The 27,143-nt window shown below is 49.1% G+C and overlaps 2 protein-coding genes across 3 annotated transcripts; both read right to left on the bottom strand.

The window, feature by feature from the left end:
• Positions 1-8,566: 8,566 nt before the first annotated feature.
• On the bottom strand, positions 8,567-13,396 carry DPEP3 (dipeptidase 3). The gene is made up of 10 exons (XM_028502093.2): positions 12,608-13,396; positions 12,143-12,269; positions 11,540-11,669; positions 11,310-11,451; positions 11,003-11,072; positions 10,718-10,894; positions 10,330-10,414; positions 9,746-9,821; positions 9,134-9,269; positions 8,567-9,039 (listed from the first exon to the last, which is right to left on the bottom strand). The coding sequence occupies exons 1-10, from the start codon at positions 12,985-12,987 to the stop codon at positions 8,797-8,799; spliced, it is 1,566 nt and encodes a 521-aa protein (XP_028357894.2). The 5' UTR covers positions 12,988-13,396; the 3' UTR covers positions 8,567-8,796.
• Positions 13,397-16,957: 3,561 nt separating this feature from the next.
• LOC114488219 (dipeptidase 2-like) lies at positions 16,958-22,102 on the bottom strand. Of its 2 annotated transcripts, XM_028501896.2 has the most exons (11): positions 22,008-22,102; positions 21,168-21,540; positions 20,700-20,826; positions 20,260-20,389; positions 20,033-20,174; positions 19,687-19,756; positions 19,393-19,569; positions 18,917-19,001; positions 18,218-18,293; positions 17,420-17,555; positions 16,958-17,325 (listed from the first exon to the last, which is right to left on the bottom strand). In XM_028501896.2, exons 1-11 carry the CDS (start codon positions 22,021-22,023, stop codon positions 17,065-17,067), a joined length of 1,593 nt encoding a protein of 530 aa, XP_028357697.2. In that variant the 5' UTR covers positions 22,024-22,102; the 3' UTR covers positions 16,958-17,064. The 2 variants fall into 2 exon arrangements, with proteins under 2 accessions (XP_028357697.2, XP_035867940.1); XM_036012047.1 differs by lacking the exons at positions 20,700-20,826; positions 22,008-22,102 and having other exon boundaries at positions 16,963-17,325; positions 21,168-21,269.
• Positions 22,103-27,143: the final 5,041 nt, after the last annotated feature.

Here is a 27,143-nt window from a genome sequence, read left to right on the forward strand (position 1 = left end):
CCACAGTAGCAGCCTTCCAAACGAACTGCTTGCTCTCTCCCCGTGCTCATGGTGGAGAGAAAGCCCAAGCTCTTCTCTTGGCCCACAAGGCCCAGCTCCATCTCACCCCTCCAGCCTCTCCAGCTGCACCTCTCCCCATCCTCCCTCCCAGCTTCAGCCCTTCTGGCTTCTTTCACTTCCTCAAACTCACGGAGTTTCTGCAAATCACCTACTGTTCACTCTGACAGAATGTCTTTGGACTCTCTGCCCCCACCCTCGCTTACCAAACTCCTCCAGAGGGAAGTTGTTCTCAGCCTGGAGCACCACCTCCTCCCCAGAAGACTTTCCCCACACGCACCCCACGCCCCACCTTACCCACCCTGGATCGTGTTCCCCTAGGGCACTTTCCCTTCAGAGTCCCCACTGCAGCAAGAAATGCATTGTTGGGGCTCTTTGGCTAATGTTTTTTGTGCCCACTAGACTGGGTATTTTCACAAAAGCAGGACCTTTCAGTCTTCTCACTTTGGTATCCTCAATCCCTGGACCCAAGGTGCATGCCAGGGTGCAGTACGAACCTTTAACAAGAGGAGAGTGTCTGGGGTTTATAATACGGCCAAACGCATGTTCCCAGCAGCGTCCCCACTGCTCCTGCCCAGCCACCACACACAGCCTCTCTCCTCAGGGGTGGGGTCACATGCTGTGTGGGGGAGATAGGCCAGTGAAGGCCAACGGACAAACTTAGCTCCGGGGGACTCTGTGCCCAGGACACGACTTCTCCCACACCAGTCACTGACTGACCCAGCAGCCTGCACCGACTGGGCACTCCTCACAGGCAAAAAGAAAAATACATCTGAGGAGCTGAGGTGTTTCGAAAGAAAACATCTATCGGGGAAAATTATCAGAACACATTGATCAACAATCCAAAATTAGCCTAACAAAAGATAAGGGGGAATATTAGCAATCGGAAACAAGAAAATATAAAAAAGGAGAAAATATAAGATATGAAAAATAAAATTGTTCCAGTGACTTATTGCTACCTGAGAAATCACCCCAAAACATAGTAGCTTAAAACAGCAATTAACAAAAATTTTATTTTGCTCACACACCTTCAAGTTGAGTAAAGCTTATCTCTACTTCTCAGGGGCCAGAGGATTTACTTCCAAGGCGACTCACACACATGGCTAGCCAGTTGTGCTGGCTGTGGTCAGAGAGCTCAGCGGGCTGCGGAGCAGAGCACCGGCCCTCTGCACGCGGGCCCCTCTATGGGCTGTGTGGCTTCCTCATGGTGCAGAAGCTGCAGCTCCTGGGTAAGTGCCCCAAGAAGCAGGGAGTAGACGCTGAGAGTTTCTCTAGGCCTCGGCCGGGAAACAGGTATAATATCACTTATGCGTACTTCACTGGCCAAGCAGTTACGAAGCCCAGATTCAAGAAGGGGTGGGAAGGCACAGAGCCCATCTCTGGATGGGAGAAGAATCAAAGCAATATAGAACCGGGGGTAAAAAGTACTGCAATCATATTTGAAACAAAGAACACAGTGGGTGATCTAATGGCAGAAAGCTCTACTTGAGAATGAATTAGAAAGTTGGAAAGGCCAAATTAAGGAATTCTCCCAAAAGAAGAAAGAAAAATAAAAGAAAGAGAAAATAGAAAAGAGATATGGAGAATAAAAATAGAAATTCTAACATCAGCACAATAGGAATCCCCGCAAGAGAGTGAAATAAAAATGGAGAGAAAAGACCACATGAATGAACCTTGAAAATATTACACTCAGTGTAAGAAACCAGACACAAAAAGGAACACTATATGATTCCATCTGTAGGAAGTACCCAGAATAGGTAAGTCCAGAGAGACAGGAAGTAGATTGATGATTAGGGGGACCCAGGGGAAGCGGGAGTAACTGCTTAATAGGCAAGGAGCTTCCTTTTAGGGTGATTAAAATGTTGTGGAACTAGAGGGAGGTGGTGGTATTGAATGTAGTAAATGCTACTGACTTATTCACTTTAAAACAGTTGATTTTATGTTATTAACTGTTATTGTGTTATTGCATAACCATTATTACATTATTATGGTATGTTAATTTCATTTCAATAAAAACTTTCTAGAACTAAATATACCGTCACAGCAGAAAATGTCAACACAACTGTCATGGTCCCAAATAAGTCAAGAAAATACCCAGCAAGGATAAGAAAGACTTTAACAACACAGTTAATGAGCTTCACCTAGTAGACATGTATATAGTTCTATTTTCAATAATTGGAAAATCATATTTTTGTCAGGTATACTTGGCACACTTATAAAAACTGATTGTTGGTTATGAAAAATACCTCAATAGAACTTCTGCTTCCAACCATGTTGGCCTAAATAGGGGCCAAATTTACCTTTCTGTGCAAATGAAATAGAACTGCATTAAACAATGGTTTTCAGACATTAGGCGATGGTGATACAGGACTGTGATGCCAGGTGAAAGGATGTAAATGATGTGAGCCCTGTGATTGTACTAGCCTATTCCCCAGAGATACATTCCATGCTGTAGGGCGGGAGTGCGGGAGTGCGACGAGGGGTGGGGAACCTCAACTCAGAGCCTAATGGTCCTGCTGAAATGAGCAGGGAGTCAGAAAAGAAACCCTGCATTTGGGATGGCCAAAGCAGCTAGAATTTGCAGGGCAGACAGAATACCATGGAGGAGGAAGCTACACGAAAAGAGAAGCCTGGAGATCTAGATAGGGTCCCCTTGAGTCAGCCAGAAGATCGGCCTGTGCACACAGAAGAGGAAGTTGCCACAAGACCAGAGAAGCTTCTACAAGTCCACTGGGAAGATATTGGCTGAGCAATTCCTGGAGCTCACACAGTTGTGTTCCAGCCAGCTGGAGCAAAAGCCCTTTTGATGCATGAAACATTGATTAGATTCCTCAGAAAGGCATTGCCTTAGCAGTCAGGCTAAATTAGCTTTAGATGAAATAACGGTTGTCCTGACAAAGCATTGAGGTCACCTGCAGAAGCCGGATAGACCCATGCTCCCAGAATTTGGTTCGAATGTCAAGACTGATAAGGCTACATGCACTCCAAGAGGACAGAAGCGTTATTACATCATGAGGCTTTCTGGGGAGAACAGGATGACCGCCCTAGTCAGTCCAAAAGTGGCTTCAGAGAGCTGAGGAAGGACACTCACTGGCTTGGAGCTTAGAGATATACAAATAAATAGCCAATAAGCACAGGAAAAGGTGCTCAACATCATTAGCTATTAGAAAAAGCAATAAAAAACCACAATGTGAGATTGGTGGTTGAGATATCATTTCACACCCTTTAGGTTAGCTATTACAAAAAAAAAAAGAAAAAGAAGAAGAAGAAAGAAAGATAAGTGCTGGGGAGGATGTGGAGAAACTGAAACCCTTGTACATTGCTGGGGTGGGGATGTAAAATGGTACAGCTGCTGTTGAAAACAGTCCAGTGGTTTTGCAGAAAAAGCTAAAACTAGAATTACCATAAGACCCAGCAATTCCATCCTATGCATACACCCAGAAGAATTAAAAATAGGGACCCAAACAGATATCTGGTCACTGCACAGCCCAAAGGTGGAGGCAACCCAAGTTTCTTGTCCATCAGCAGGTGAGTGGATAACGCGCTGTGATCTCTGCACACTGGGGACTATTATTCATCCACAAGAGGAAATGAAGTCTGATATATGCTGCAGCATGGATGAACCTTGAGGACATTATGTGAAATGAGTGAGCTAGATGCAAAAGGGCAAATGTCGTATAATTTCCCTTTTATCCATTGGCTGAAATAGACAAAATCATAGAGACCAAAAATAGAATAGAGGCTACCAGGGGCTGAGCTCAGGGCCAGTGGGGGACTTATGTTTAATGAATGCAAAGTTTTTGTTTGGTATAGTGAACAAGTTTTGGAAATAGTGGTGATGTTTGCACACCATTTGTAAGTGAAATTAATGCCACCAATTTGTGCTCTTAAAAATGTTTAAAAGGAACCTGGCTGGTGTGGCTCAGTGGATTGAGTGCTGGCGTGAACCAAAGTATTGCAGGTTCGATTCCCGGTCAGGGCACATGCCTGGGTTGTGGGCCAGGTCCCTGGTAGTGGGTATCAGAGAGGCAACCATTCAATCTATCACTCACACATCGATGTTTCTCTCCCTCTGTTTCTTCCTTCCTTCCCTTCTCTAAAAGTAAATAAATAAAATATTTTAAAAATATAAAAAAATAAAAAAATAAAAAACTTTTTATGAAAGAAAATGTCCACACAGAAAGTGTATATATCATAGGCGGATAGGACACGCTGCACGTTCACAAAATGAACACACCCAATGTGTCCAGGACCCAGGTCAAGACACAGCACTTCACTAGCAACCAGAAGCCCCTCCTCAAGCCCCTTGCCAGGCATTACCTCCCCCAAGGACAACCCTACACTGACTGTAACAGCAGAGATCCATTTTACCTTTTTAAAAAATACTTTTTATAGGTGGAATAACACGATGTGCATTATTTCATGCCTGGCTCCTTTCACGCGACATTATTTTGAGATACTTGTGGGCTGCTGTGCGTGACTGCCGTTTGTTCCTTTTCGTTGCTGTATACTGGTCCATGGAGTGAATACCGCACAGGTAATTTCTCTGCTGTTGCGTTACTTTCAGTTTGAAATTGTTAAAAATAATGCTTTTCTGAACATAGACGGCCTTGTCTTTTCATGCAGGCATTTCTGCTAAGACTTTAGGGAAAAATTGCTAAGTCCTTGGACAATATCTTCAATTACAGTAAATAATGTCAAACTGCTCTCCAAAGTAGTTTTTCTCCGTTTATCCTGACGGCAGCAGGGTGTGGGAATGCCTGTGGCTCCACATCTTTGCTGCCGCTTGGTAGCTTGGTATGGTTCATCCGTTAAATTGTAATTGTCTTCATTATGAGTTTTAGTTTGCATTTCCTTAGGATTAATAAGATTGACTATCTTTTTTTGTATTCTTACTAGCTATTTGTGTATCCTTTCTTGTAAAGTTTCTATTCACATGTCTTGCTCACTTGTATTTTTAAAAATTTTTTTCTTGCCCACTTTTATATTAGGTTGTTGGCTGCTGAATACAAGCCCTTGGTCAAGTGTGTGTGTTGTAAATTTCTCCCACTTTGTGGCTGGCCTTCACACTCTTTTTGGTGGTAAGTTATGATAACCATGTTATTAATTTTAACATAATTGAACTTATCAGTCTTGTCCTTTGTCATTAATGCTTACATCCAGTGTCTCTATGTTGAGATCACAAATATATTTTCCTACACTACCTTCTAGGAGTTTTATTCTTTTGCCTTTTGCAGTTAGATCAATGACATATTCAACTTAATTTTGTATGTTTTCTATGTGGTATAAGCTAGGGGTCAATATTCTATTTTTTTTTTACATATTTGCATATTTGTCTAATTTTATTTTTAGTAATTTTTTTCACATTTTTTATTGTTGTGCAAGTACAATTGTCTCTATTCCCCCACCACCCTCCCCCCACCCCAGCCATCCCCACTTCCCACTCTTGATCCTACTGCCCTTTGGTTTTGTCCATGTGTTCTTTTTCTCTTTTTTTGAATATGTTTTATTGATTATGCTATTACAGTTGTCCCATTTCCTCCCTTCACTCTCCTCTGCTCTGCACACCCCCTCCCACCCACATTTCCCCCCTTTAGTTCATGTCCATGTGTCATACATATAAGTTCTTTGGCTTCTCCATTTCCCATACTATTCTTACCCTCCCCCTGTCTATTTTCTAATTATCATCTATGCTACTTAATCTCTGTACCTTTTCCCCTTCTCTCCCCCTCCAACTCCCCTGTTGATAACCCTCCATGTGATCTCCTTTTCTGTGGATCTGTTCCTGTTCTAGTTGTTTGCTTAGTCTGTTTTTGTTTTAGGTGTGATTGTCAATAATTGTGAGTTTGTTGTCATTCTACTGTACATGTTTTTTATCTTCTTTTTCTTAGATAAATCCCTTTAACATTTCATATAATAAGGGCTTGGTGATGATGAACTCCTTTAACTTGACCTTATCTGAGAAGCACTTTATCTGCCCTTCTGTTCTAAATGAAAGCTTTGCCAGATAGAGCAACATTGGATGTAGGTCCTTGCCTTTCATGACTTGGAATACTTCTTTCCAGCCTCTTCTTGCCTGCAAGGTCTCTTTTGAGAAATCAGCTGACAGTCTTATGGGCACTCCTTTGTAGGTAACTCTCTCTTTTTGTCTTGCTGCTTTTAAGATTCTCTCCTTATCTTTAATCTTGGGTAATGTAATTATGATGTGCCTTGGTGTGTTCCTCCTTGAATCCAACTTCTTTGGGACTCTCTGAGCTTCCTGGACTTCCTGGAAGCCTATTTCCTTTGCCAGATTGGGGGAGTTCTCCTTTATTATTTGTTCAGATAACTTTTCCACTTGTTGCTCTTCCTATTTTCCTTATGGTAGCCCTATAATTCAGATGTTGGAATGTTTAAACATGTCCTGGAGGTTCCTAAGCCTCTTCTCATTTTTTTTTTAATTCTAGTCTCTTCATTCTTTTCTGATTGGATGTTTCTTTCTTCCTTCTGCTCCATTGATTTGAGTCCCAGTTTCCTTCCCATCACTATTGGTTCCCTGTACATTTTCCTCTATTTCACTTAGTGTAGCCTTCATTTTTTCATCTAATTTGCGACCAAATTCAACCAATTCTGTGAGCATCCTGATCACCAGTGTTTTGAACTGTGCATCTGATAGGTTGGCTACCTCTTTGTCACTTAGTTGTGTTTGTTCTGGAGCTTTGATCTGTTCTTTCGTTTGGGCCAGTTTTTTTGTCTTGACGCGCCTGCTACGTCATGAGGGGCGGAGCCTTAGGTGTTCGCCCAGGCGGGGCAACCCAGGTGGCTGGGTTGTTACGTTGTTTGTGGGGCCTGTCCAAGAGGGAACAATGGTGCTTGCCTCACTCTCTGCCGGATTTCAGTCACTTCCTCCACTACCCACAATCAAATTGAGCTTTTCTGGTGCTGATTCCCGATGAGTGGGCTTGTGTATGTTCTAGGACCCTGTGGGTCTCTTTGTTTCCCTGTGCTGGGGCCCTGGGTTGCGTGGTCTGTGTCATTCCCCAGTTTCACCTGGTTTATCTGCACGAACGTGGGACCGCCCAGTCTGCCAGCCTCCTTGCGAGCTGCACCCGGCTCCACAATCCCCCACCTCGTTGGGTCCGCCAGCCACCGCTTTGCCACGAGTCCTCTCTGCCTGGCTGCCCATCTCTGCCCTTCCTACTGGCCTGGATGAGTGTTTCTTCTTTAACTCCTTGGTTGTCCGACTTCCATACAGTTCAATTTTCTGTCAGTTATGGTTGTTTTTGTTTTTAAATTGTTGTTGTCCTTTTGGTTGTGTGAGGAGGCACAGTGTACCTACCTATGCCTCCATCTTGGCTGTCAGTCCTTCAATATTCTTTTTTTTTTTTTAAGATTTTATTTATTTATTTATTTTTAGAGAAGGGAAGAAGAAAAGGAGGGAGAGAAACATTGATCTAAGAGAGAAGCATGGGCCACTTGCCTCTTGTATGCGACCCAACCAGGGACTGAACCCACAACCCAGGTAAGTGCCCTGACCAGGGACTTCCACTTTGTGGGATGATACTTAGTCAATTGAGCCACACCAGTCAGGGCCAATAGCTTTTTTTCTTTTCCCCAAATGGATATCCAGTTGTTGCAGTTAGCTTTTATCAGTTCATCCTTGTTCTCCTCACCTCGTATCCATCTCCCCTTCCTAACTTCTGGCAAGGTTTACCTATACAGACCTAAGACCCAGCTCTAGACGCACAGGTAACAAATGGCTTTGCGTAGATTTTTCCATGCTTCCTACATGTGCATAAAGTCTAATCCCTATGATAATGTCTCATTTTATATTATTCATAAGGGATCTACTTATCTGATCAAATACTGACTGATATAATACTATTAAAGTGGGAAGACTCACTCTGCTAGATATCAGGACTTGTTTTAAAGTTGCTGTAATTAATGCATTTTGGTATTGATACTATGATAAACAAATAATCCAAATAAATGGAACAGCTTTTGAAAACAGACCCGCACATATATGAACATGACTTATAACATACGGTGGCATTATAGTCTGTCTCTCTTTCTCTCAATTTCAAGTTCCCCTGGAAGGAACTTAGGTCTGGCTGGGGCCCTCCCTCATGAATCGAGAGAGGAAGGTGGCCAGACAGAGGATCTGTAGTGAGCCAAGCAGTTGGCACTAGCTTCCTTTTCTTTCTCTTTTTTAAGTTTTTAAAAATTGTTTTTAAGATGTGATTTTCCCCTTCCACTAAAAAAATCAGTTAAATGAAAAAAATCAGAGGACCTTATCTGAAAAATCTAAAATCTTTACACACTTTCTCTCAGTATTCCCAAACAAATTACTATTTATTCTATAAATGGCACCAGCTTCTTGAAAAAACAAACTTAAACCTTTCAGAGAGAGAGTAGGGATGGACCATCACACTCCATGATGGGGTCAATCTGGATTCAATTCATTGGTGTTCTGTGGGCTTTCAGTACAGAACATGGTAAGGTGCCTCTGCCTTCTGAGATGAGACAAAGCTGGGGGGCAGTGGGAACCACTCACCTTGAGCAGCTGGAGCTAGACCACAAGGCCCCTCGCCACCCCAGAGCCTCCTGGATCCCACCCATCACCCCCCTCACATCAAAGAGAAAAGACACTCACACCTGGTTTCATGCCCCAAATCTTTATTCTTAGCATATGCTTGTGCCCGGTTAACTAGGAGAGGGACCTTGTGCGACTTTGCTAAGGTGACCTCTGAGGTGACCAGGTCACCAGAGCCACAGGATGAGGACTGAGAAGGTGGCAGTAGCCAAGAAGGCTAGAACAGGGTATGGGGAGGCTTTTGAGGGTCTCTGGAGAACATGACTGGTTGGCCTCTTGGTCACCTCCAGGTGTGCGGCCGGGTGTTCACGCTGACACTGAGACAGGAGATGGGAGTGGCAGGATCTGCCTTCCTGCCTATCTGGAAACTCATCCTCTGCAGGGCTCTGACCACTGCTTTCATCTCTCACCTGCGGGTGGGAGTCATCCGTCAGTGGCTCCCCCAGTGCACCCCTCATGTGCTCAAACCACCGAACCGTCCTTTTGCCCAGCCGGGCATAATACCTGCTCCACTTGTCTGAAGACCCGCAGCAGGTTTCCTCGAAGGACACCCTGAAGCTCTTCCTCACTCCAGCCCCGACTCAGTAACTCTTCTATCAGAATTGGGTATGTGGATACATCCTCTAGCTCCAGAGGGAACCTGTGTAGCCACCAACCATCCAATTGTGGGACTTGGGCCCTAATTCTGGTCTTGGGCCTCTGTCCCAATAGCCCCAGTCACATATGGGAAATTGAAGGCCATGTTCTTCAGGCTACTGAACGCAATTTAGGAAGCTCCTTGAAGACTGGGCCTCTGCAGCATCTCCCCACTGAGCAGATGATCAGCCCACAACAGATCTGCTGGGCTGGGAGTGGAGCTTGTGAGGACAGATGAGCTCTGCCTGGGGGAGGGGAGTTCTTAACTAGGGTAAGGATCTGGAGGGGCAGTGGGTCCAGCAAGCCACAGAAGGGACAGGGAGAGCCCAGGAAACAGGCCCTGGGAGTGGGGAAATGTTAGGTTGGCCGGAAGGCAAGAGCCTGTGATTGAGGCTTAAAGGATGGGAGGACCGAAGGATGGGGAATTATAACTCCCTGCTACAGTATGTCCCAAGAAAAGCCCCAGGGAAAACCACTCACCGGCCAGACCCATCATAACTTCCACCAATCCCAATGAACTTGGATCCAATGACGGCCCTGATGTGGTCGAAGTGGTCTAGAGAGGGGAGGTTCGTGGTGGGCAGCACTAGGCTGGACAAGCCCTGGTCCGGTGAAGCTCAGCCTTGGCCAGTTCCCTGCTCACAGTACTCCAGGCCACGGCAGCCGACTGCAGAGAGCTCCTGGCCAGTTGCGAGTTCTGAAGTGGCTACAGGCTGGACACTGGTCCTAGAGTGAATCTCAAAGCCACCCCTTTGGACCTTTTCCTGCCCAGGAGCCACCGTGCCTCTGGGTTCCTTGGGAGCCTGGTTGGGGCCCTGCCTATCCTGTCCAGAGGGGTGGGAGTGAAAATGAGACTCAGAGGCAGAGGCAGCTGCCTGTCCAGCCCCATCAGTATTGACTGTGGGTCCAGACCTGAGAGGTAGTGAAGAGCTGCGTCTACTCCCCTGGGTTGTTGGGAAGGCTGTTCATTGCCCAACAGGGGTTCTAGACAGCCAGAGCTGTCCTGAGCCCCGACGGCCACAGGCCCAAGCTAGAACTGCCCAAGGAATTGAGGTGGGGCTCACCTGCCACAGTGGACACATTAGCAAACAGATTACACTGTAAAATCCCCATGGACAGAGTCACCATCACAATGCCACCATTCTCCTTCTGCAAGGATAAACAAAGGGATATTTAGTTTGGCCCTTCTGGCCTAACAGCCTGCCTCCTTGTGCCCTAGGGGCCCTGGTAGGACAGTGCTCAGTCCCAGCCTTAGGGGTTGGAAGACACTTCACCTCCTGTGGGTTCGTGGGCTCCTGGGTGGAACTGATTGGACTTGAGTTTCAGAGATGGGGAGGATGAACTTGCTTTGGGTCTGAAAGTGAGGCCCAGGCTGGTAGCTTTGATCAGGGTCAGAGATCTTTGTATGAAGCGTGCTTAGCCCTGAGTTTGAGGGCCGAGGTAGCCACTCACCAGAAGATGCAGGATGTCATCGGGAACATTTAGCAAATTGTCACACACAGCCCTGGCAGCTGAATGGGAGAAGATCACAGGAGCCCTCGACACCTTCAGCACTTGTTGCGCCAAGGTGTCCGACGCATGGGACAAGTCCACCATCATGCCCAGGCGGTTCATCTCCCCTATCACCTTCTGCAGGGACAGTGTTTTACAGGTTGGGGGTGTGTGTGTCAGGGATGCACATATGTGCACGCATCTGTAAGGAAGGGGTGGGTGAGGGTAGGGAACAGGAGTCCTCACCTCACCAAAGCTTGTCAACCCACTGACGTTGGTGTAGAAGTGGTGCTTAAACTTGGTAGAACTCTCTGCCCTGCAAACAAGCAAGGGGAGAGCAATCTGGTGGGCCACACCTTGGCCATTAGAGCCTGGGGACCCTGCAGTCCCTCTGTTCATCCATCCCATCTCCAGGCCAGGGTAAGGACCAAGGCTGGCTGCTGTCTGGGAGTGTGAGGGACCTGTGTCAGTCCAGCCTCCCTCTCTGGACCCCTCTGTCCCCACCTCTCTGGCAGTCTCCCTGCCAAACCATCTACCATTCCACTATGCTCACCAGGGTGTGCTGCAGGTGAAGGTGAGGGTCAGGTAGCGCACTCCCAGCAGATAAAAACTCCGCAGTACAGAGAAACTGCTGTCCAGTGAGTGACCACCTTCCACGCCAATGAGGCAGGCCAGCTTCTGAGTGCTGTTCAGACCTAGAAGAGGGTAGATAATCAAGTAGTCAGGGACCAGAGCCAGAAGCACTAGAGTAAGCCCCGACTCTTCCCCCATCCGACAGCCCACCTTCAGCTGAGGTCACAAGCTCCAGTTCAGTGTAGGAAGCACACATGCGACGAATGAGATCGATCTGCTCCAGCGTGAGGCGCACGGCATCCTGGTCCTGGGTCTGGCAAGGGGTGTCGGCTGACCAGAACTAGGGGTAGGGCCCAGGGGTCCAGAATGAGATCAGACCTTGACCTGGCACTCCTTCTCAGCCCCCACAGCACTCATTTGGGTCAGCGGCCCAAGTGAAGCACTGTATAACCCAGCGGCACCTTAATGACTATCCAGCTTGCAGCCAGCAGCCAAACCGTGGACTCCTGACACACCACCATGGCCTGCTGTTTTGCATGTGCTGTGCGAGTGCCCCAGGGCCAACCCACCATGTCCTTTGTGGTTCCGGCACCTCCCACAATAACTGGGATTTTCTGGTCACTTTTCTGTGTCTCCACAGAACCTAGGAACCCATGTGGCCAGCTTGTCTTGGCCTCCAGTGCTCCCAAACTCCCCAGCGGCCATATGATGACACATTGTATGTCCTGTGATAGAGGACTGCCTACCCACGTTTCTGTGGCCTCCACATTCCCCAGAAGCCATGCTGTGGCACCCTGTGTGTCCCTGTGTTACCTGGGCTCCCACGAGGCCATCCCTAAGCTTGTCCAGGTTGGTCTGGCTGTGACTGAAGTTGCGCAGGTTAACACTTTGTAGTCTGTTCTGAAAATGCTCTCTCAAGATCTGGGGCAGATGGTTGTGGCTGGGGGCATCAAGGCAAGGTTAGAGTAGGGACATGGGCTCCAGGTCAGGCAGGAATGGCGACATGCCTGGGCCTGTTCTCTTCCACTGTCCTGTCCTACTTCACCTCCCCACCTCACACAGACAGGACAGAGACCTCTGCAGGTCCAATTTAGGAGTGTGTGTGTGGGGGCGCCACCAGAAATGGGATAATGGAGCAAAGGAGGCCTATGAATGATGGTGGAGTGTATCCAGGGGTGGTGTGAGGGAGCCTCCTCATTGGCTCTGCAGGCTCAGGACTCCTTCCCCTCCCTAGGGGTGAGGTCAGCCACCACCGGTCTCCACCCCGCATCTACCCACCCATCCACTAGTGGGAAGTTCTGCATCAAGGCCTGTGAGCGCTCCTGCAGTCTCCTGGCTCGAGGGGGTCCTGGCGGGGTTGGGACACTAGAGACGCCAGACGTGGTCATGTTGCTGTTGGTTCCCAGCGCTGTTGGGGCGCTGAATGCAACCGGCTTGGTCTGGGCGCGGGTTATTGGCTGTGGCAGCAGAAACAGCAAGAACAGCAGGCGCAGCAGATGCTGCCAGCCGAGCACGTGGGAACACTCGAGGCCGGTGGGCTGCATGCTGCGCGGGTCCTGGCAGGCGGGCAGAGTGCGACAATGGGGTCCCGACCGTCGATTTAGGTGACTCAGCGGCTTGGCGTCCTGAGGAGAGTCAAGACACTGGAAAGACTCCATAACGCCGTCGCACTGCGTGGCCGCCAGGGGGCGGTACGGCCCTCCTGCCCTCAACCCGAGAGCACCCTAATGGGCCAGGCCGGCCTCCGCGGCGAGCGCCCTCTGGCGACGCATCGTGGGCTCTATCCTGTCGGGATCCCTCCGCCCCGCTCCTCGCCCAGATGGACAGACTGACTAAAGGAGGGGCCCTTGGGGGAACTGGAGCTCAGGAGTGTCCCTAATCTCACCCATAATCAGACAAGCGGAGTTTTTAGTTGCAGGGATGTGCCTCACAGGTCAACTCTTCCATGAAATTCTAAGCCCCACCTCAGAAGAGTGAATTACCGGTAGATCTGTTTGACAGAAAAAAGATTCCCTGTATGTGTAAAAAAATGAAATTTAAAAACAGTATCTGTGGGAAACCACTTTGTTTTAGCATCTAGTGTTGAAATGTGCTTCCGTTCATATTAATATACATATGCAAAAAAAGAGAGAGACTCTAGAGGAGTATGCATACTAAACAGTTAATATAGCCATCTTGGGAAGGGGGGTACCAACTCCCTGGTCAATTGATGTGTTCTCTCTCTCTCTGTGATACAGTTATCCTGGCTGAGGGACTCTGTTGGTAGTGCTGGTGAGGGCTGGCCAGGGTGGGAAGGCACTAGTGGAGGCACCAGAGCAGTGGCTGAGCCTTGGAAGGAAGGGGCCTGGACCAGGCCAGGGGAGTGGAGAGGCATCCCAGGGTGGCCAGTGGCCCAGGAGAAGGTCTGGTGGGGGCAGGGTGACTATGCTGTCCGGGAGGAACTGGAAGACCCGAGGGCCCGGGGAGGGTGTTAGGTTTGACACATGACCTCACCTGGGGCAGAAAGCCTCTTTCAAGACAAGGTGGTTTCCAGGCTGGCCATAGTCCTGAACGATATAAGTCATTGTTTTCTGCAGGAAAAGCCCCAATTTAGGGAGAATTGGTCTCAGAACTGCATTTGGCTAACATCTGAGCCTGCTGGGCCTGCACCAGATCCTAACAGGCTGAGGGGCCAACAATGCAGACTGAAATGAGTTGTCCCCCCGTTTACATCTGTGCCTGTCCCCTGTTCTCCCAGCTGGCTTCTCGATAAGCAGGCCTCCCCTCTGGACGCCAGGAGAAAGACCTTGGCCTCTGGTGACCACTGCTCCTGTCCATTGCTGCCCCCTCTGCATGCCTTGGTGTTAAGGACCAAGTCTGACGCAGCTACCTCCAGCTTTGGCTCTCTCAGGAAGAGGGTGGGGAGAGAGCAGGGGGAAATAAATGTTTATTCCAGCCTCTTACACAGCTTAGCTGACTTCCACGGAGGTCTTCAATTAAGTGATATTAAACAACATGATGATAACCTTGCTGATGGTTTACTAAAAATGTAAAAGCACTGCACATACAGCTGTTTCCTATATTAGTCTAGATCAAAGGCGAGGGCGTAATGTTTACAGTAAAATTTTAAAATGTTATCCAGACATAAACAATTCCAAATGTCTGGTTTTGGTTGACTAAGTAAATCAAAGTTACACTTCTTTTGACAACTAGAAAAGATGGGGCCCTGGCTGGCGTAGCTCAGTGGATTGAGCGTGGGCTGTGAACCAAAGCGTCGCAGGTTCGATTCCCAGTCAGGGCACATGCCTGGGTTGCAGGCCACAGCCCCCAGCAACCGCACATTGATGTTTCTCTCTCTTTCTCCCTCCCTTCCCTCTTTAAAAAATAATAAATAAATTCTTAAAAAAAAAAGAACACACACACACACGAGTTAGAAAATCTAAAAAAAAAAATGGGCAAAATATAAAAAGGGTCTTCTTGATGACATCAGTGAATTAACATGCTATTGAAAAATTGCTTGTCAAGGACCCAGGGAGTGTGGAAACCCAGAGATGCGTCCAGCCTTTGGGCCATTTCTCCCACTAGCGGCCCAAGGTAAGGAGAGCCACGATGGACACTCCTGAGGTGAAACACCAAAGAGTGAAATCAGGCCTGCAGCAATCTGGGTTAGTAACAATTGTTTCTCAACTCCAGGTCCAGCCTGCTATTTTCTGCTCTGTGAGGCTGGGGCTTGCAGGAAGCTTAAACTCAGGGGGAGGAAAGAGAAATGCTTTTCTTAGTGTCAGTGCGGCTCCAGCTGTGGCAGCTGGCTGTGGTCTCCAACTTGTGGCCAGCACAGAGCAGCCCTGCTATGCCCATTTAGAACACCTGCACCACCTGGGTATTCAGCCAGCCTCAGCCCCTCTCAGAGGTCTGAGCTCCAGCAACACAAGACCCTCCACCAAGCTTCTGTCTTCTAGTAAGCCCTACACCACAGGTGGCAAACACAAGGCCTGCAGGCCGAATCCGGCCCTCCACCTTGTTTTATCCAGCCTGGCACCTTGTTTCTACCCGGCTGCAGCGCCGAGCTCTTGCTTAACGTTAAGGAGTAGTTACATTTATACCGTCCTAAAATTACATTCAGCCCTTTGAAGGCAACTGTGAGGCTGATGTGGCCCCTGGTGAAAATGAGTTTGATCCCCCCTGCCCTACACCTTCCCATTTCTTCCTAAGTGGACCCTGAGCAGGATTAGCTAAGGTTAGAAGGATCTTAAATGGGATTAAGGTGATTTCAGAGTGCTGTTCAATTGCTTCAAAAGGAGTCAAGAAAGGAGAGAACAGGTGAAATGAATGGAAGGCATTACTACAACTCTCTGAGTGCCGGTGCAGAGCCCAGCCAACTGGGAGACTGGGGGAAGAGGAAAATGTGCCTTGATGTACATTTTAGGGTATTTTTTAGTGGCTAACATTAGCATAGTTGAAAAATATTAAAGAGCTAGAAAGTAGGTGTACTAAAACTCATGACATTATTTCGCATTTCCATAATTTTGTGTATCTCCAACCAGAATTATTTTACCATCCTGGCTTTAACGGAAGCAAACTCATGAAAAATATTTGCAAAACCTACTTCTTCACTTAGTTCATATTCTGTTGAGAGTGCATATTTGACAATTTCTCCTGACCAAATAATTTTTAAGTAACTGCAGTTCACTGTAACTTCTTTTACAAGATGCCACTATGATGGTATAGCTACTTTCATTCATGAAGTTAAAGATATTCCACTGTGTATATATTTCCATGATTTCTACTGAAAATTCAGTTCAGTATTGTTGTTCCTCAGGTTAATATGATTTTTTAAAAATAGGACTGCTTTTATGACTATCAGTAATATTTTTATTAGCCATTATCAATGATCATGTTTATTATTATTAGCTGTGATTAACTCTTTTTTAAAAGATTTTATTTACTTATTTTTAGAGCAGGGAAGAGAGAAAGAGAAGGAGAGGGGAGCATCAATGCGTAGCTGCCTACCATGCGCCCCCTACTGGGGACCTGGCCTGCAACTCAGGCATGTGTACTAGACTGGGAATTGAAATGGCCAAGGGGCCCTTTCATTTGCAGGCCAGCATGCAAACCACTGAGCCACACTAGCCAGGGCTGATTATTAACTCTTAATTTTAGCAATAAGTGCAGTTGCCATTACTATTAATGCCCTGGGGGTAAGATGGGGTGGTTGTCTTTAAGTAGCCTGTGACTCTCAGAGAGGAAGTCTCTGGGGAGCCAGGGACAGGTGGGCCTACATCCAGGGCAGTACAGCCATTGGAGGCCCATGGCCCATATGTAGCCTGACATTCTGGGCTCTCTCAAATTTGGAACAAAGGTCATTTGTAATCCAGGCAGGTTCCCTTCTTGGGGATGTGAACTGGAATTCCCTCAGTGGGTCAAAATGGGGACTGGGAGGAGCTACTCAGAGGGTACCCAGAGTAGGGTCCACCTTCTTGCGGTCAGAGCCACCCATGTCTTCCTCCATTGCTGAGCCCAACCACCAGGGTTTCTTCAGGCCACTACCAGCAGGTCTTCCTGGTGGCTGGCCTGCAGGGTCCCCACCAACCGCCAGCATTGGGAGCCTGCGCCATCGGACCCATCATGGAGAAAGACACTCATGCCTGGTTCCAGTCTAAAATATTTATTTTCAGGAAATACTTGTGCCTGCACGAAGGGGGAACTTTGTGGGGTCTCCACAGCTACCGAAGTGACATCTGACAGGATTAACTGGGTCACCAGAGCCACAGAATGACAACTGGGAAGACAGCAATAATTGTGAGGCTTGGGATCACGTGGGGGGATGAATCTGAGAATGAATTCTTAGATGACAACTCAGACATCCTATGCCTAGGAGTCTCGGTTAGTTTCTGGTCTGGAACCATCAGTTTCTGTCTCTGAGGTGGCCGTGGGAGGACGGAGCGGCAAGGGCTGTCCAGCTGCTCAGTCGGGAATTCATCCTCTAATGGCCTCTGCTCCTTCTTTTCGTCTCGCACCTGGAGGCAGCAGTTGGTGGTCAGCAGCTCCCACACTTTCCCCTGACACACCTGCTTAGACCCCTGAGTGACTCTTTTGCCCAGCCCAGCATACCTGTTCCACTCGTGCAAAGACCCGCAACAGGTTTCCTCGAAGGACGCCCTGGAGCTCCTCCTCACTCCAGCCCCGTCGCAGCAACTCCTCTATCAGTACCGGGTATGTGGACACATCTTCCAGCCCCTGAGGGAAACTGTATGGCCGCCAGGCAGCCAGCTGTTGGAGCCCAGACCTGTTCCCTGCTCCTGACTCAGAACCACAGTTCTATGTGTCCGAGGTCCACTGAACCCCAGCCCTGGTCAAATATGGGAAATGGAGGCTGGGAGACAGTAAATGATTCACTTCTGCGATTCATCTTTCAGAACCAAGACCTCCTTGAATACTCATCAAAACTCATTTGAATGGAATTGTTAAGATCTATGCCTTTCACTGAATGCAAATTTCTTCTCTATATAAAAAGAAGAAAAGCTTTTTAAAAATTGGGTTGAACCTCTACACGCACAGACCCAACTACAAGCAGAAAAGATAGTCAGCCTGTACCAGACGTTGCTAAAAGTCTGCTCAGATGCAGTGTGTCTGCCGGCACCCACTGGGGATGAGTGCACGTGCTGGGCAGATGAGCCCTGTCTGGTGGCTCAGCCAAATATGATGACCTAGAGTGTGGCTAACGGGACACAGACAGACAGGAGGGCCCAGGAAAGAGACACTGGGAGGGAAGATGCCAGGTGTGCCAGCAGGCCTGAGGCTGCAGTAAAGGTCCAAAGGCCGGGAGGACCAGGCTGTGGTGGGCACGGAGACTGTGAAGGCCCCACTGCTGCACAGCCAGCCCCTGACAAGCCACAGGCGAGCACTCACCGGCTGGTCCCATCATAATCTCCACCGACACCGATGGACTCAGATCCAATGACTGCCTTGATGTGGTCGAAGTGATCTAGGGGACAGAGAGTCAACGATGCGGGGCTTCCCAGGCTGGGCTGGGGAATGGGGACTGGCCTCTAGCGATTCCCCTTCTTGCAGCCTGTAGGCCGTGCAGGCCAATTACTTCATGGCCTGGTGCCCAGTGTGCCAACCTGAGAGCCCTGAGGTTTGACCTGATGTGATCCCAGCTGGCTCTAGGCTGGACTTCACATCTGGGGTAGATCCCAGAGCCACCAGTTTGGGCCATTTCACATCAGGATTCACCCTGCCTGAAGTCTCCGTGCGAGCCCGTGAGTGCTCCCTTCCATTCGTGTGGAAGAGGAGAGAGGGACAAACAGTACAATGGACAAAGATCACCGAGACCCAAGGGGCTTCCCAGTCCCTTGGCCAGAGGCAGGAGCAGGACACTTTGGGAGCCCCTACAGAGGTTTTATGTCTGACTGCGTATACTCACCGGTACTGCACTATCCACTCTGCAGCTCCAGTTCTACGTGGCAGCAAGGTGCTGTGTGCTGTCTGTTTGGGGGTTTTTGCTTATTGCCAATGGGTGGGTCACATGTGTTGGCTGCTCTGAGGTCCCCCTCCAAAGCTTCAGGTCCAAATCAGAGCTGCTCAGAGAGCTCAGGGTGGGCTTACCTGCCACAGTGGACACGTTGGCTAACAGGTTGCACTGCATCACCCCCATAGACAAGGACACCATCACGATGCCACCATTCTTTTTCTGCATGGGTAGACAAGTGGACTCTTCTCAGCCTAGCCTCCCCCTGCACCCAGCACAAGCACCTGCCTGTCCACCCGCTGGGCCCCTTTGAGGAAGGTGTTCAGCCCTGGCTCTGAGGTCAGAGGAGACTTCATCTCTCTGGTTTTGTGAATGGAGGAGTCTCAGCCCTGGTTTGGGTGGTGTCTTGGCCCTGGGTTTGAAGATTTAGAGGAGTATTTACCACCTAGAAGAACCCTCTCTTGGGTTCAAGATTTCAGGGCTGTGGGCTGGGAATTTGTGGGGCAGATGTCCAGCCCAGGGTTTGAGGGAGTTGAAGGAGCTGGGGCTCATGTTCAAGGACTCTTCGTTCAAACCTCTTGCTTTAGGTTCAAGGGCCAGGACAGTCTCTCACCAGAAGCTGCAGGACATCATCAGGAACGTTCCGTGCATTCTCACACACCCCCCGGGCGGCTGAGTGGGAGAAGATCACAGGTGCCTGTGACACTTCCAGGGCCCGTCGTGCCACGGTGTCTGAGACATGGGACAAGTCTACCATCATGCCCAGGCGGTTCATTTCCATCACCACCTTCTGCAGGGACAGGTTGAGGAGAAGGCATCAGGGGCGCACGTGTATGTGTGTTTATTTGTAGGAAACAGGTGGGATGTGTACATGCATGTGGGGAGGGCAGGAAACTAGGGCTCTCACCTCACCAAAACTGGTCAGCCCTCTGACATTGTCGTAGAAGTGGTGGATGCCCTTAGCTGAGCTCTCTGCCCTGCAAGATGGCCGGAAGGCGGTCTGACTGGTGGCCAGGACTTGGCCGCCACAGCCTGATGCCCCGCTGAACCCTTTATCCCCACACCCCCTTAGAGCAAGAGCAGGAACCCAAGCTGGGCTGCGTCTGGCAGTAGAAGGGCCCTGCTGGGGATCCAGTCTTGCTCAGTTTACCCAGCTCCCCTCCCCACTTTAGGGTCAGAGCCAGAGCCCAGGGGTCAAGTGTGGTCTGGGTCCCAGTGCTGCAGTGGGCCCGTGCCATCTGCGCTGTGCTCACCAGGGTGTGTTGCAGGTATGGGTGAGCGTCAAGTATCGCACACCCAGCACATAGAAGGTACGCAAGACAGAGAGGCTACTGTCCAGTGAGTGGCCACCCTCCACACCAATGAGGCAAGCCAGCTTCCGGGTACTGTTCAGAGCTGGGGGCAAGTAGGTCAGGTAGTCACTTCCAGAGGCTGGGGTAGCGCAGTCAAGTCCCTAACGCCACCCCACCAGCCTGCCTACCTTTAACTGAGGTCACTAGTTCCAGTTCAGGATAGGAGGCACACATACGGTGGATGACGTCAATCTGCTCCAGGGTGAGGCGCAGGGCATCCCGTTCCTGCGTCTGGCACGGGACGTAGGCTGACCAGAACTGGGGAAAGCCAGGGATTGGCTTGGGCAGGGGCTTCTTTGGAGCTCCTCCTTTCATAGCCTCCATGGCCCACACAGCACCCGGTGGACCCAGAGTTCACATGTAATGAACTGCTTGTTCCATGGTACCTGGATACGCACCAAGCTGGTTCACCATGGCCCCATGCAGCCCCCAGCATCCATGTCGTGGCACTTTTTGGGTCACTATGGTAACTGAATTCCCATGTAACTAACATATCATGATCTCTAGGGCCCAAGAGATTCCATATTCCTAAGCAGCCAGTGGCACCTTGTGTGTCCCTGCCCCATACCTGTGCACCCACGAGACCATCGCTGAGCCTGTCCAGGCTGGTCTGGCCAAGGCTGAAATTGTTCAGGTTAACGTCCTGTAGCTGGTTGTGGTAAAACTGCCTCAGGACCAGGGGCATGTCGTTGTGGCTGGAAGGAAGTCAAGGAAAGGTCAGGTCAGGGGCAAATGGGTGGACTTCTTCAGGCCTGGGGATAAGCCAAGACATGTTGCCCTGCCTGGGCCAGCCCAGGCGTTCCCCACCCCACACTGTCACACAGACTAGGACCCTCGGAGGCCTGGGCTAAGGCATTCCCACTAGGGAGAAGGTGACAGAGGAGGGGAAAGGGCTTCCATGAATAATGAAAAAGGGCATCGAGGAACAGTGTGAGGGAACCTCCTCACTGGTCCTGTATGCTCAGGACTCCCTCCTCAGCCCAGGGGTGAGCCTGGCCTCCACAGCTCCCTCCCAACACCCACCGCACTTACGCACCCATCCACCAGTGGGAAGTCTCGCATCAAGGACCGAGCACGATCCCGCAGATTCAGGGCCTTAGGAGTTCCTCGCGAGGTCGGGGCACTAAGGGTGCCTGTCGCAGTAGAGTTGCTAGGGGTTCCTGGCCTAGTTGGGGCACTGGAAGTGCCAGGTGTGGGTGGGGTGCTAGGGGTGTCCAGCACTGTTGGGGTGCTGGGGGCGCCCGCCGTGGTCTGCGCGCAGGTTACTGGCTGCTGCCACAACAGCAACAGCAGGAACAGCAGACGCAGCAGAGGCCGCTGGCGGAGCATGCGGGGACACTCGAGGCCCGCGGGCCGCATGCTGCGCAGGTCTGGGCAAGCTGAAGCTGGCAGCGGCTGGTCTCGAGGGCCTGAGAGAGGCAGGAGAAGCGTAGAAGGCGACGAAGGGGTCCCAACGGTCGGCTCAGGTGACTCAACAGTGCGGCCTCGCGAGAGGGGAATGAAGTCATAGGACCTTGCTACGGGAAAGCAGAGAGCTGCGACGCTGTGCTGTGCCCCCACCAGGAGGGGGCCCCGCCCTCCCGCTTCCGGCCCAGAGGGCGCCCCCGTGGGGCTGGGTCGGCTTCCTGTGCTTGCACCGTCTAGCCTCCCATGGCAGGCAGGCTCCGCATCCTGCCCCTCTCCCTACACCCACTGCTCCGATGGGGCCGACCCAGGTTTCTCTCCTTCCCACCTACTGGAGCCTTGCTCTCAAGAAAGAAGGCCTGGAGTGATTCTGCCTCAGGGTGGCGCTCGGCCCTGTGACCTCTCCCAACCACATCATGTCCCATATGTCTTAGACACGCCTAGGGCCGTGCGCCGGTGCCTCTGTGATCACAGTGTTCTCTGGGCATCCTGTTTTCCTGTGCTGGGTCACTTGGGTTGAGTGTGGGGGAGGAGATAGACTCTGGAAATGAGGGGTTAAGTTTATGGACTCCAGATTCAGGAAAGACCCCCTGCCCCTGACCTTCTCTTTCCCCTACCTTATTCCCCAGCCTGCTTGTCCACCCCCGGGGGACTCCAGTCAGGAACCAGGAAATGTCAGAAGCCCCTCTCCCCCATCTTCCCCAGGCAGCCTCAGGAAAGAGCTCTTTCCTCAGTATACCTACACCTCCCCAGGGTCTGAATGGAGGGACTTTGGGGATGTGAACTGGGCAAGCATCTGGAGAAAGTCAGGAACATTATATTTACTCAATAGGGCAGAAACGGAGATACTAGGCCACTGCAGTGGAAGGAAATGAGTCATTTCCAGGGCAGCAGAGCCCCCAACCCCAGCAACATCTCTCCCAGAGCTGGTGGCTGACCTGCTGGCCAGGGTCCCTCCTACCTCAGAGTGGAAGCCCCCGCCCTTGTTGAGGTCAGCAAGAAAGGTCCTAAGCAAAGGCCTGGCACTTTCTGTGGCACCACCCACCTTATCCTGTGGCTCCTCTGGCTCTAGCTCTCTCAGAAAACGTTGAAGACTAAGTTCCTGTCCTTGCGTGACAAGCCCCACCTGATTCCCAGACTCAGGTTCTCATTCTAGCTGTCTCTTCCAGGAACCCCCACCCACGCACCCACACCCTCACACACACATGCACATACATATATGGAAGATATGCCTTATCACAGTTTGCATATTTTCCTTCCTCAAAAGGCAGCCATTGTTGATCTTGCTAGATGTGCAGTAACGACAAAGGCATCTCACTTCCATTCAGCCTTCTCCCTGATCTCTTTCTCTCTAGCACTCTTGCCAGGATCTGCATCCAACACTCCTAGGGCTGCTTTTTAATTTTATTTATTTAATTTATTTTTAGAGAGGGAAGGGAGGGGGAAAGAGAGGTAGAGAAACATCAGTGTGTGGTTGCTTCTTGCGTGCTCCCTACCAGGAACCTGGCCTGCAACCCAGTCATATGCCCTAGACTGGGAATCAAACCAGTAACCCTTTAGTTTGCAGGCCAGCACTCAGTCCACTAAGCCACACTAGCTAGGGCAGGGCATGCTTTTTGATGGAAATGAATGACGACTCAGGTCCTCTTGCAGCCAGACTCTTCCTTGTCAGTCAGTGCAGAAGATCCAGCACATAAGGTCCCCAAAGCAGTTTCAAGTGGTATCTGACAGGTTTGGCATGTGACTGGCTGCTTCTGGGGACCAGATATTCTGGTGACTTAGGTGTGAAGCCCACAGGGTTTGGGACTTTTGTTCTGAGGTTGGTTTGTATGCTGTCCCACATCCTTGAGGTAGTGCCATCAACCTGGGGGGGTGTGCAGAAGAGGTTGGAAGGCCCTCAGGTATAGGAGCTTGACCCAGGGAGGCCCTCCACAGAGTCTCCGGGATTCAGACAGCAACTCCTGAACTGTGACATTCAGTTGCCTAGAGATGGGGAGCATATCATGGAGAACTCTGCCAAATCCAGAGTCTTTGGTGACTTACTCTCTCTAAAAACAGGGACATCTGGATTGCTCAGGTTCAGGTTTTGCTAAAGACACCTCTCCTTCCTCCCCCTCATCTTCCTCCTGACAGCAGTCTGTGTGGTTGCCCCTGCTGGAGGTGGCAAGCAAACTCAGTGAGGCCACGGCCACTTTTTTCCAGCACGTGGACTACACCTGCACACAGAGGGCGCTCAACAAACATCCGTTGAAGAAGGGGTAAACTTGGAGCTCAGGAGGCTGCCTTCCTGTCTTTCACAGGGCAAAGGCAGGTGACAAGAGTGCCGGTACGTCAGAGCAGCCAATGTTGCTGTGCACTTGGAGCTGTGCTACAGGTCTGATGAGCTTTCCTCACGATAGCCCATGGGGTAGGGTTCTGGCCAGCCTCCTATTCTAGGAGAGAACATTGAAGCTCAGCTAGATGAACTTCACTTTCTCATCCGAGAGCTGGCAGGTGGAGCTGGAATCTGAAACTAGTTTCCTTATCCCCAGGTTTTTCAAGCTTTGTCCCCCTCCTAATTCTATTCTCCCTCTGTGATAACTCTAGGTACAAAGCAGTTGCCCAAGCTGATGGATGCCCTTTCCTGACATCTGAACTCCTCTGTCTGGAGTCCTCTCTGAATCCAAATCCATAATGCTGGGCAGGGGAATTCCTAAACTTGGGGGCAGCTAGTGAGGACAGTGGAACGGAGAGTTTGTGGAGGAGAAATGTATTTAGCTTTCTGTTATTCTACCGTGCAGGTGCTTCAGGCCCCAAGGGGACAGAACTTTGGAGAATGCCCACGAGTTCCTTGGTAAGGAGGCCTGCCCTGTCTGCTTCTGCACATGCCCCGTCATTCCTGTTCACCACTGCCAGGCTCACCAGGGTTGGCTTGGACTGGCCCTATCTTCCGTGAGGGTTCATGGGACACAAGGAAGCCATCTGGAGAAGCCAGCAGTGGTGGGAGAGTAGTCCATTGGCCCTGGAACAGAACTCTCCTTGAATCTGGCTGAGGGGGAGGACAGGTGTGGGGAGAACGGTTGCTGAGAAGGCAATGATGCCCTCTTGGGCAAGTTAGACAAGGATTCCTTGAACTTCTCAACTTCCAGCTTCTGCCTCTCTCACCAGAAGCAGCCTTGACTACCTTACATCCATCCATTTCTCCAGATACCCTTTACTGATCATCAGCTGGCGCTGGCTCTTTGCTTGGGGTATACAGTGAAGGGGCTGGACAAGTCTTTTTTTTTTTTTAAGATATATATATATATATATACATATAAAAAATTTTATTTTAATCGTTCAAGTACAGTTTTCTGTCCTTTGCTCCCATCCCAGCCCACCCACCCTGGACAAGTCTTCAGCTATCTATTGTACGTGCTGTCATAAGCATGAAGAAGGGTGGGCTGTGAGGGCACCAGGTGCTGGCAGCCACTCTTGACCAATCAAACATTTATTTCACGGGACATGTGATTCCTCATTCAGCCTTAAGTTAAAACTTGCTATCTCTTTGCTCAACCTAACCTGCTCATCTCTCAGGCTTGTCAGACCTGTCTTCCGTAATGATGTGCTGTGCACTGCACACCCTGCCCCACAGCCCTCCTTGCTTCTGGTGTTTAACTCAGTGAGCCAGCCCTCCTCTGCCTACTTTCCACAGTGCCTGTGGGCTAGTTCACCCTGTGAAGATGACCTTCTGGGCCCTTACTGAATCCAAATTTGGCTGAACATCAGGCTGCACCTGAGAAACTCTTATTTATTTTTTTGTTTCTTTTAACTTTTTAGATATATTTTCAAATATATGAAACAAGTAGAGAAAAGAGTATATTGAACCCCAGCTTCAACAATTATCAACTGATTGGCCAATCTTGTTTCATTTATACCATATACATACCATTCTACAGGATATGTTAAAGGAAATCAGACATTTTAGCCATATTTAAGTTTGTATCTCTAAAAGGTTCTAACAGGGACTTTGAGTTTGATCAAGGTAGAGAATCTGAATAGGCATTTTTCCAACGATGTACAGATGGTCAACAGGTAAATGAAATGGTTCTCAACATTAGTAATCATCATGAAATGCAAAACAAAACCACAATGAGATATCACCTCACATATTAGATATCACCTCACACCTATTTTTTTAGATTTATTTATTTTTAAGAGAGGAGAAGGGAGGGAGAACAAGAGGGAGAAAAACATTGATTTGTGAGAGAAACATCCATCAGTTGCCTCTCACACACCCTCCGTAGGGGACCTGGCCCGCAACCCAGGCATGCACCCTGACTGGGAATTGAACCGGTGACCTTTTTTGGTTTGCAGGCTGGCACTCAATCCACTGAGCCACACCAACCAAGGCCTACTGTTAAACAAACAAACAAACAAACAAACCAGATGAAATAACAAGTGTTGGCAAAGATGTGAAGAAAAGGGAACTCCTGTGCACTGTTGGCAGAAAAGAAAATTGGTGCAGCCACTATGAAAATAGTATGGAAGTCCGCCAAAAAATTAAAAACAGAATTACCATATGGCTCAGCAATTCCACTTCTGGGTATATATAGTCAAAGAAAAGAAAACGCTAACTCAAAAACGTATGTGCACCCCCTTGTTAACTGCAGCGTTTTCTCCAATAGTCAAGATATGGGAACAGCCCATCTGCCTATCGAGTGAATGGATAAAGAAAATGCGGCATTTATATGATAGTGGAATACTATTCAGCCATAAAAAGGAAATGTTGCCATTTGTGACAACGTGGATGAATCTTGAGGGCATTATGCTAAGTGATGTTAGTCAGACAGAGAAAGAAAAATACCATGATATCATTTATATATGGACTCTAACAATAAAAACAAAAATGACCTCATAGATACAGAGAACAAATTAGTGGTTGTCAGAGAGGAGGAAATGGGTGAGGGGGTTAAAAGGCACAAACTTCCACCCTGACCAGTGTGGCTCAGTTGGTTGGGTGTCCTCCCGCAGAGTGAAAGGTCACCTATTTGATCCCCACTAGGGAACAAGCCTGGGTTTCAGGTCTGGTCCTCGGTCGGGGTGTGTTCAAGAGGCAACCGATCCACGTTTCTCTCCCACATCAATGTTTCTCTCCCTGTCTTTCTCTATCCCTTCCCCTTTCTCTAAAAGTAAATGAATAAAATCTGAAAAAAAAAAAAGGTACAAACTTCCATTCATAAAACAAGTCATGAGGACGTACTGTACAGCAAGGTGACTGTATTAATGGTATGTATTGTATAGCTGAAAGTTGCTAGGAGAGTACATCCTTAAAGTCTCGCCATTGGGGAAAAATGTGGTAACTGTGTATGGTGACAGACATTAATGACTCACTATGGTGATCATTTTATAATATATACAAATACCAAATCATTTGGTGTTGTATGCCTGAAATGTATATATCCATTATACCTAAATATAAGTACAGAAAACTCACTTCACTACCATGCTATTATGGCACCTCAAAAACTCAATACTTCCTTAATATCATAAATCACCTATTATGTTCAAAATTCCGACTCCTGACTTTTAGATAACTTATGTAGATAAATCTCCCATCCTCACCATGGGTTGCTCTTCCTTGTAATCC

This window comes from Phyllostomus discolor, chromosome 12 (genome assembly GCF_004126475.2).
Source record: "Phyllostomus discolor isolate MPI-MPIP mPhyDis1 chromosome 12, mPhyDis1.pri.v3, whole genome shotgun sequence".
Taxonomy (NCBI): Eukaryota; Metazoa; Chordata; class Mammalia; order Chiroptera; family Phyllostomidae; genus Phyllostomus; species Phyllostomus discolor.

Excerpts from the sequence above, each read along its gene's own strand:
- LOC114488219 (XM_028501896.2), bottom strand. Across the intron at positions 17,556-18,217 it reads GATTATGATGGGACCAGCCG|TTTCCCTCAGGGGCTGGAAG; the intron begins GTGAGTGCTCGC and ends GCGGCCATACAG. Across the intron at positions 17,326-17,419 it reads TCTTTGCACGAGTGGAACAG|GTGCGAGACGAAAAGAAGGA; the intron begins GTATGCTGGGCT and ends TGCTGCCTCCAG.
- DPEP3 (XM_028502093.2), bottom strand. The coding sequence starts at position 12,987 with ATGGAGTCTTTCCAGTGTCTTGACTCTCCTCAGGACGCCAAGCCGCTG. Across the intron at positions 9,270-9,745 it reads AGTTATGATGGGTCTGGCCG|GTTCCCTCTGGAGCTAGAGG; the intron begins GTGAGTGGTTTT and ends GTGGCTACACAG. Across the intron at positions 9,040-9,133 it reads TCTTCAGACAAGTGGAGCAG|GTGAGAGATGAAAGCAGTGG; the intron begins GTATTATGCCCG and ends TCCCACCCGCAG.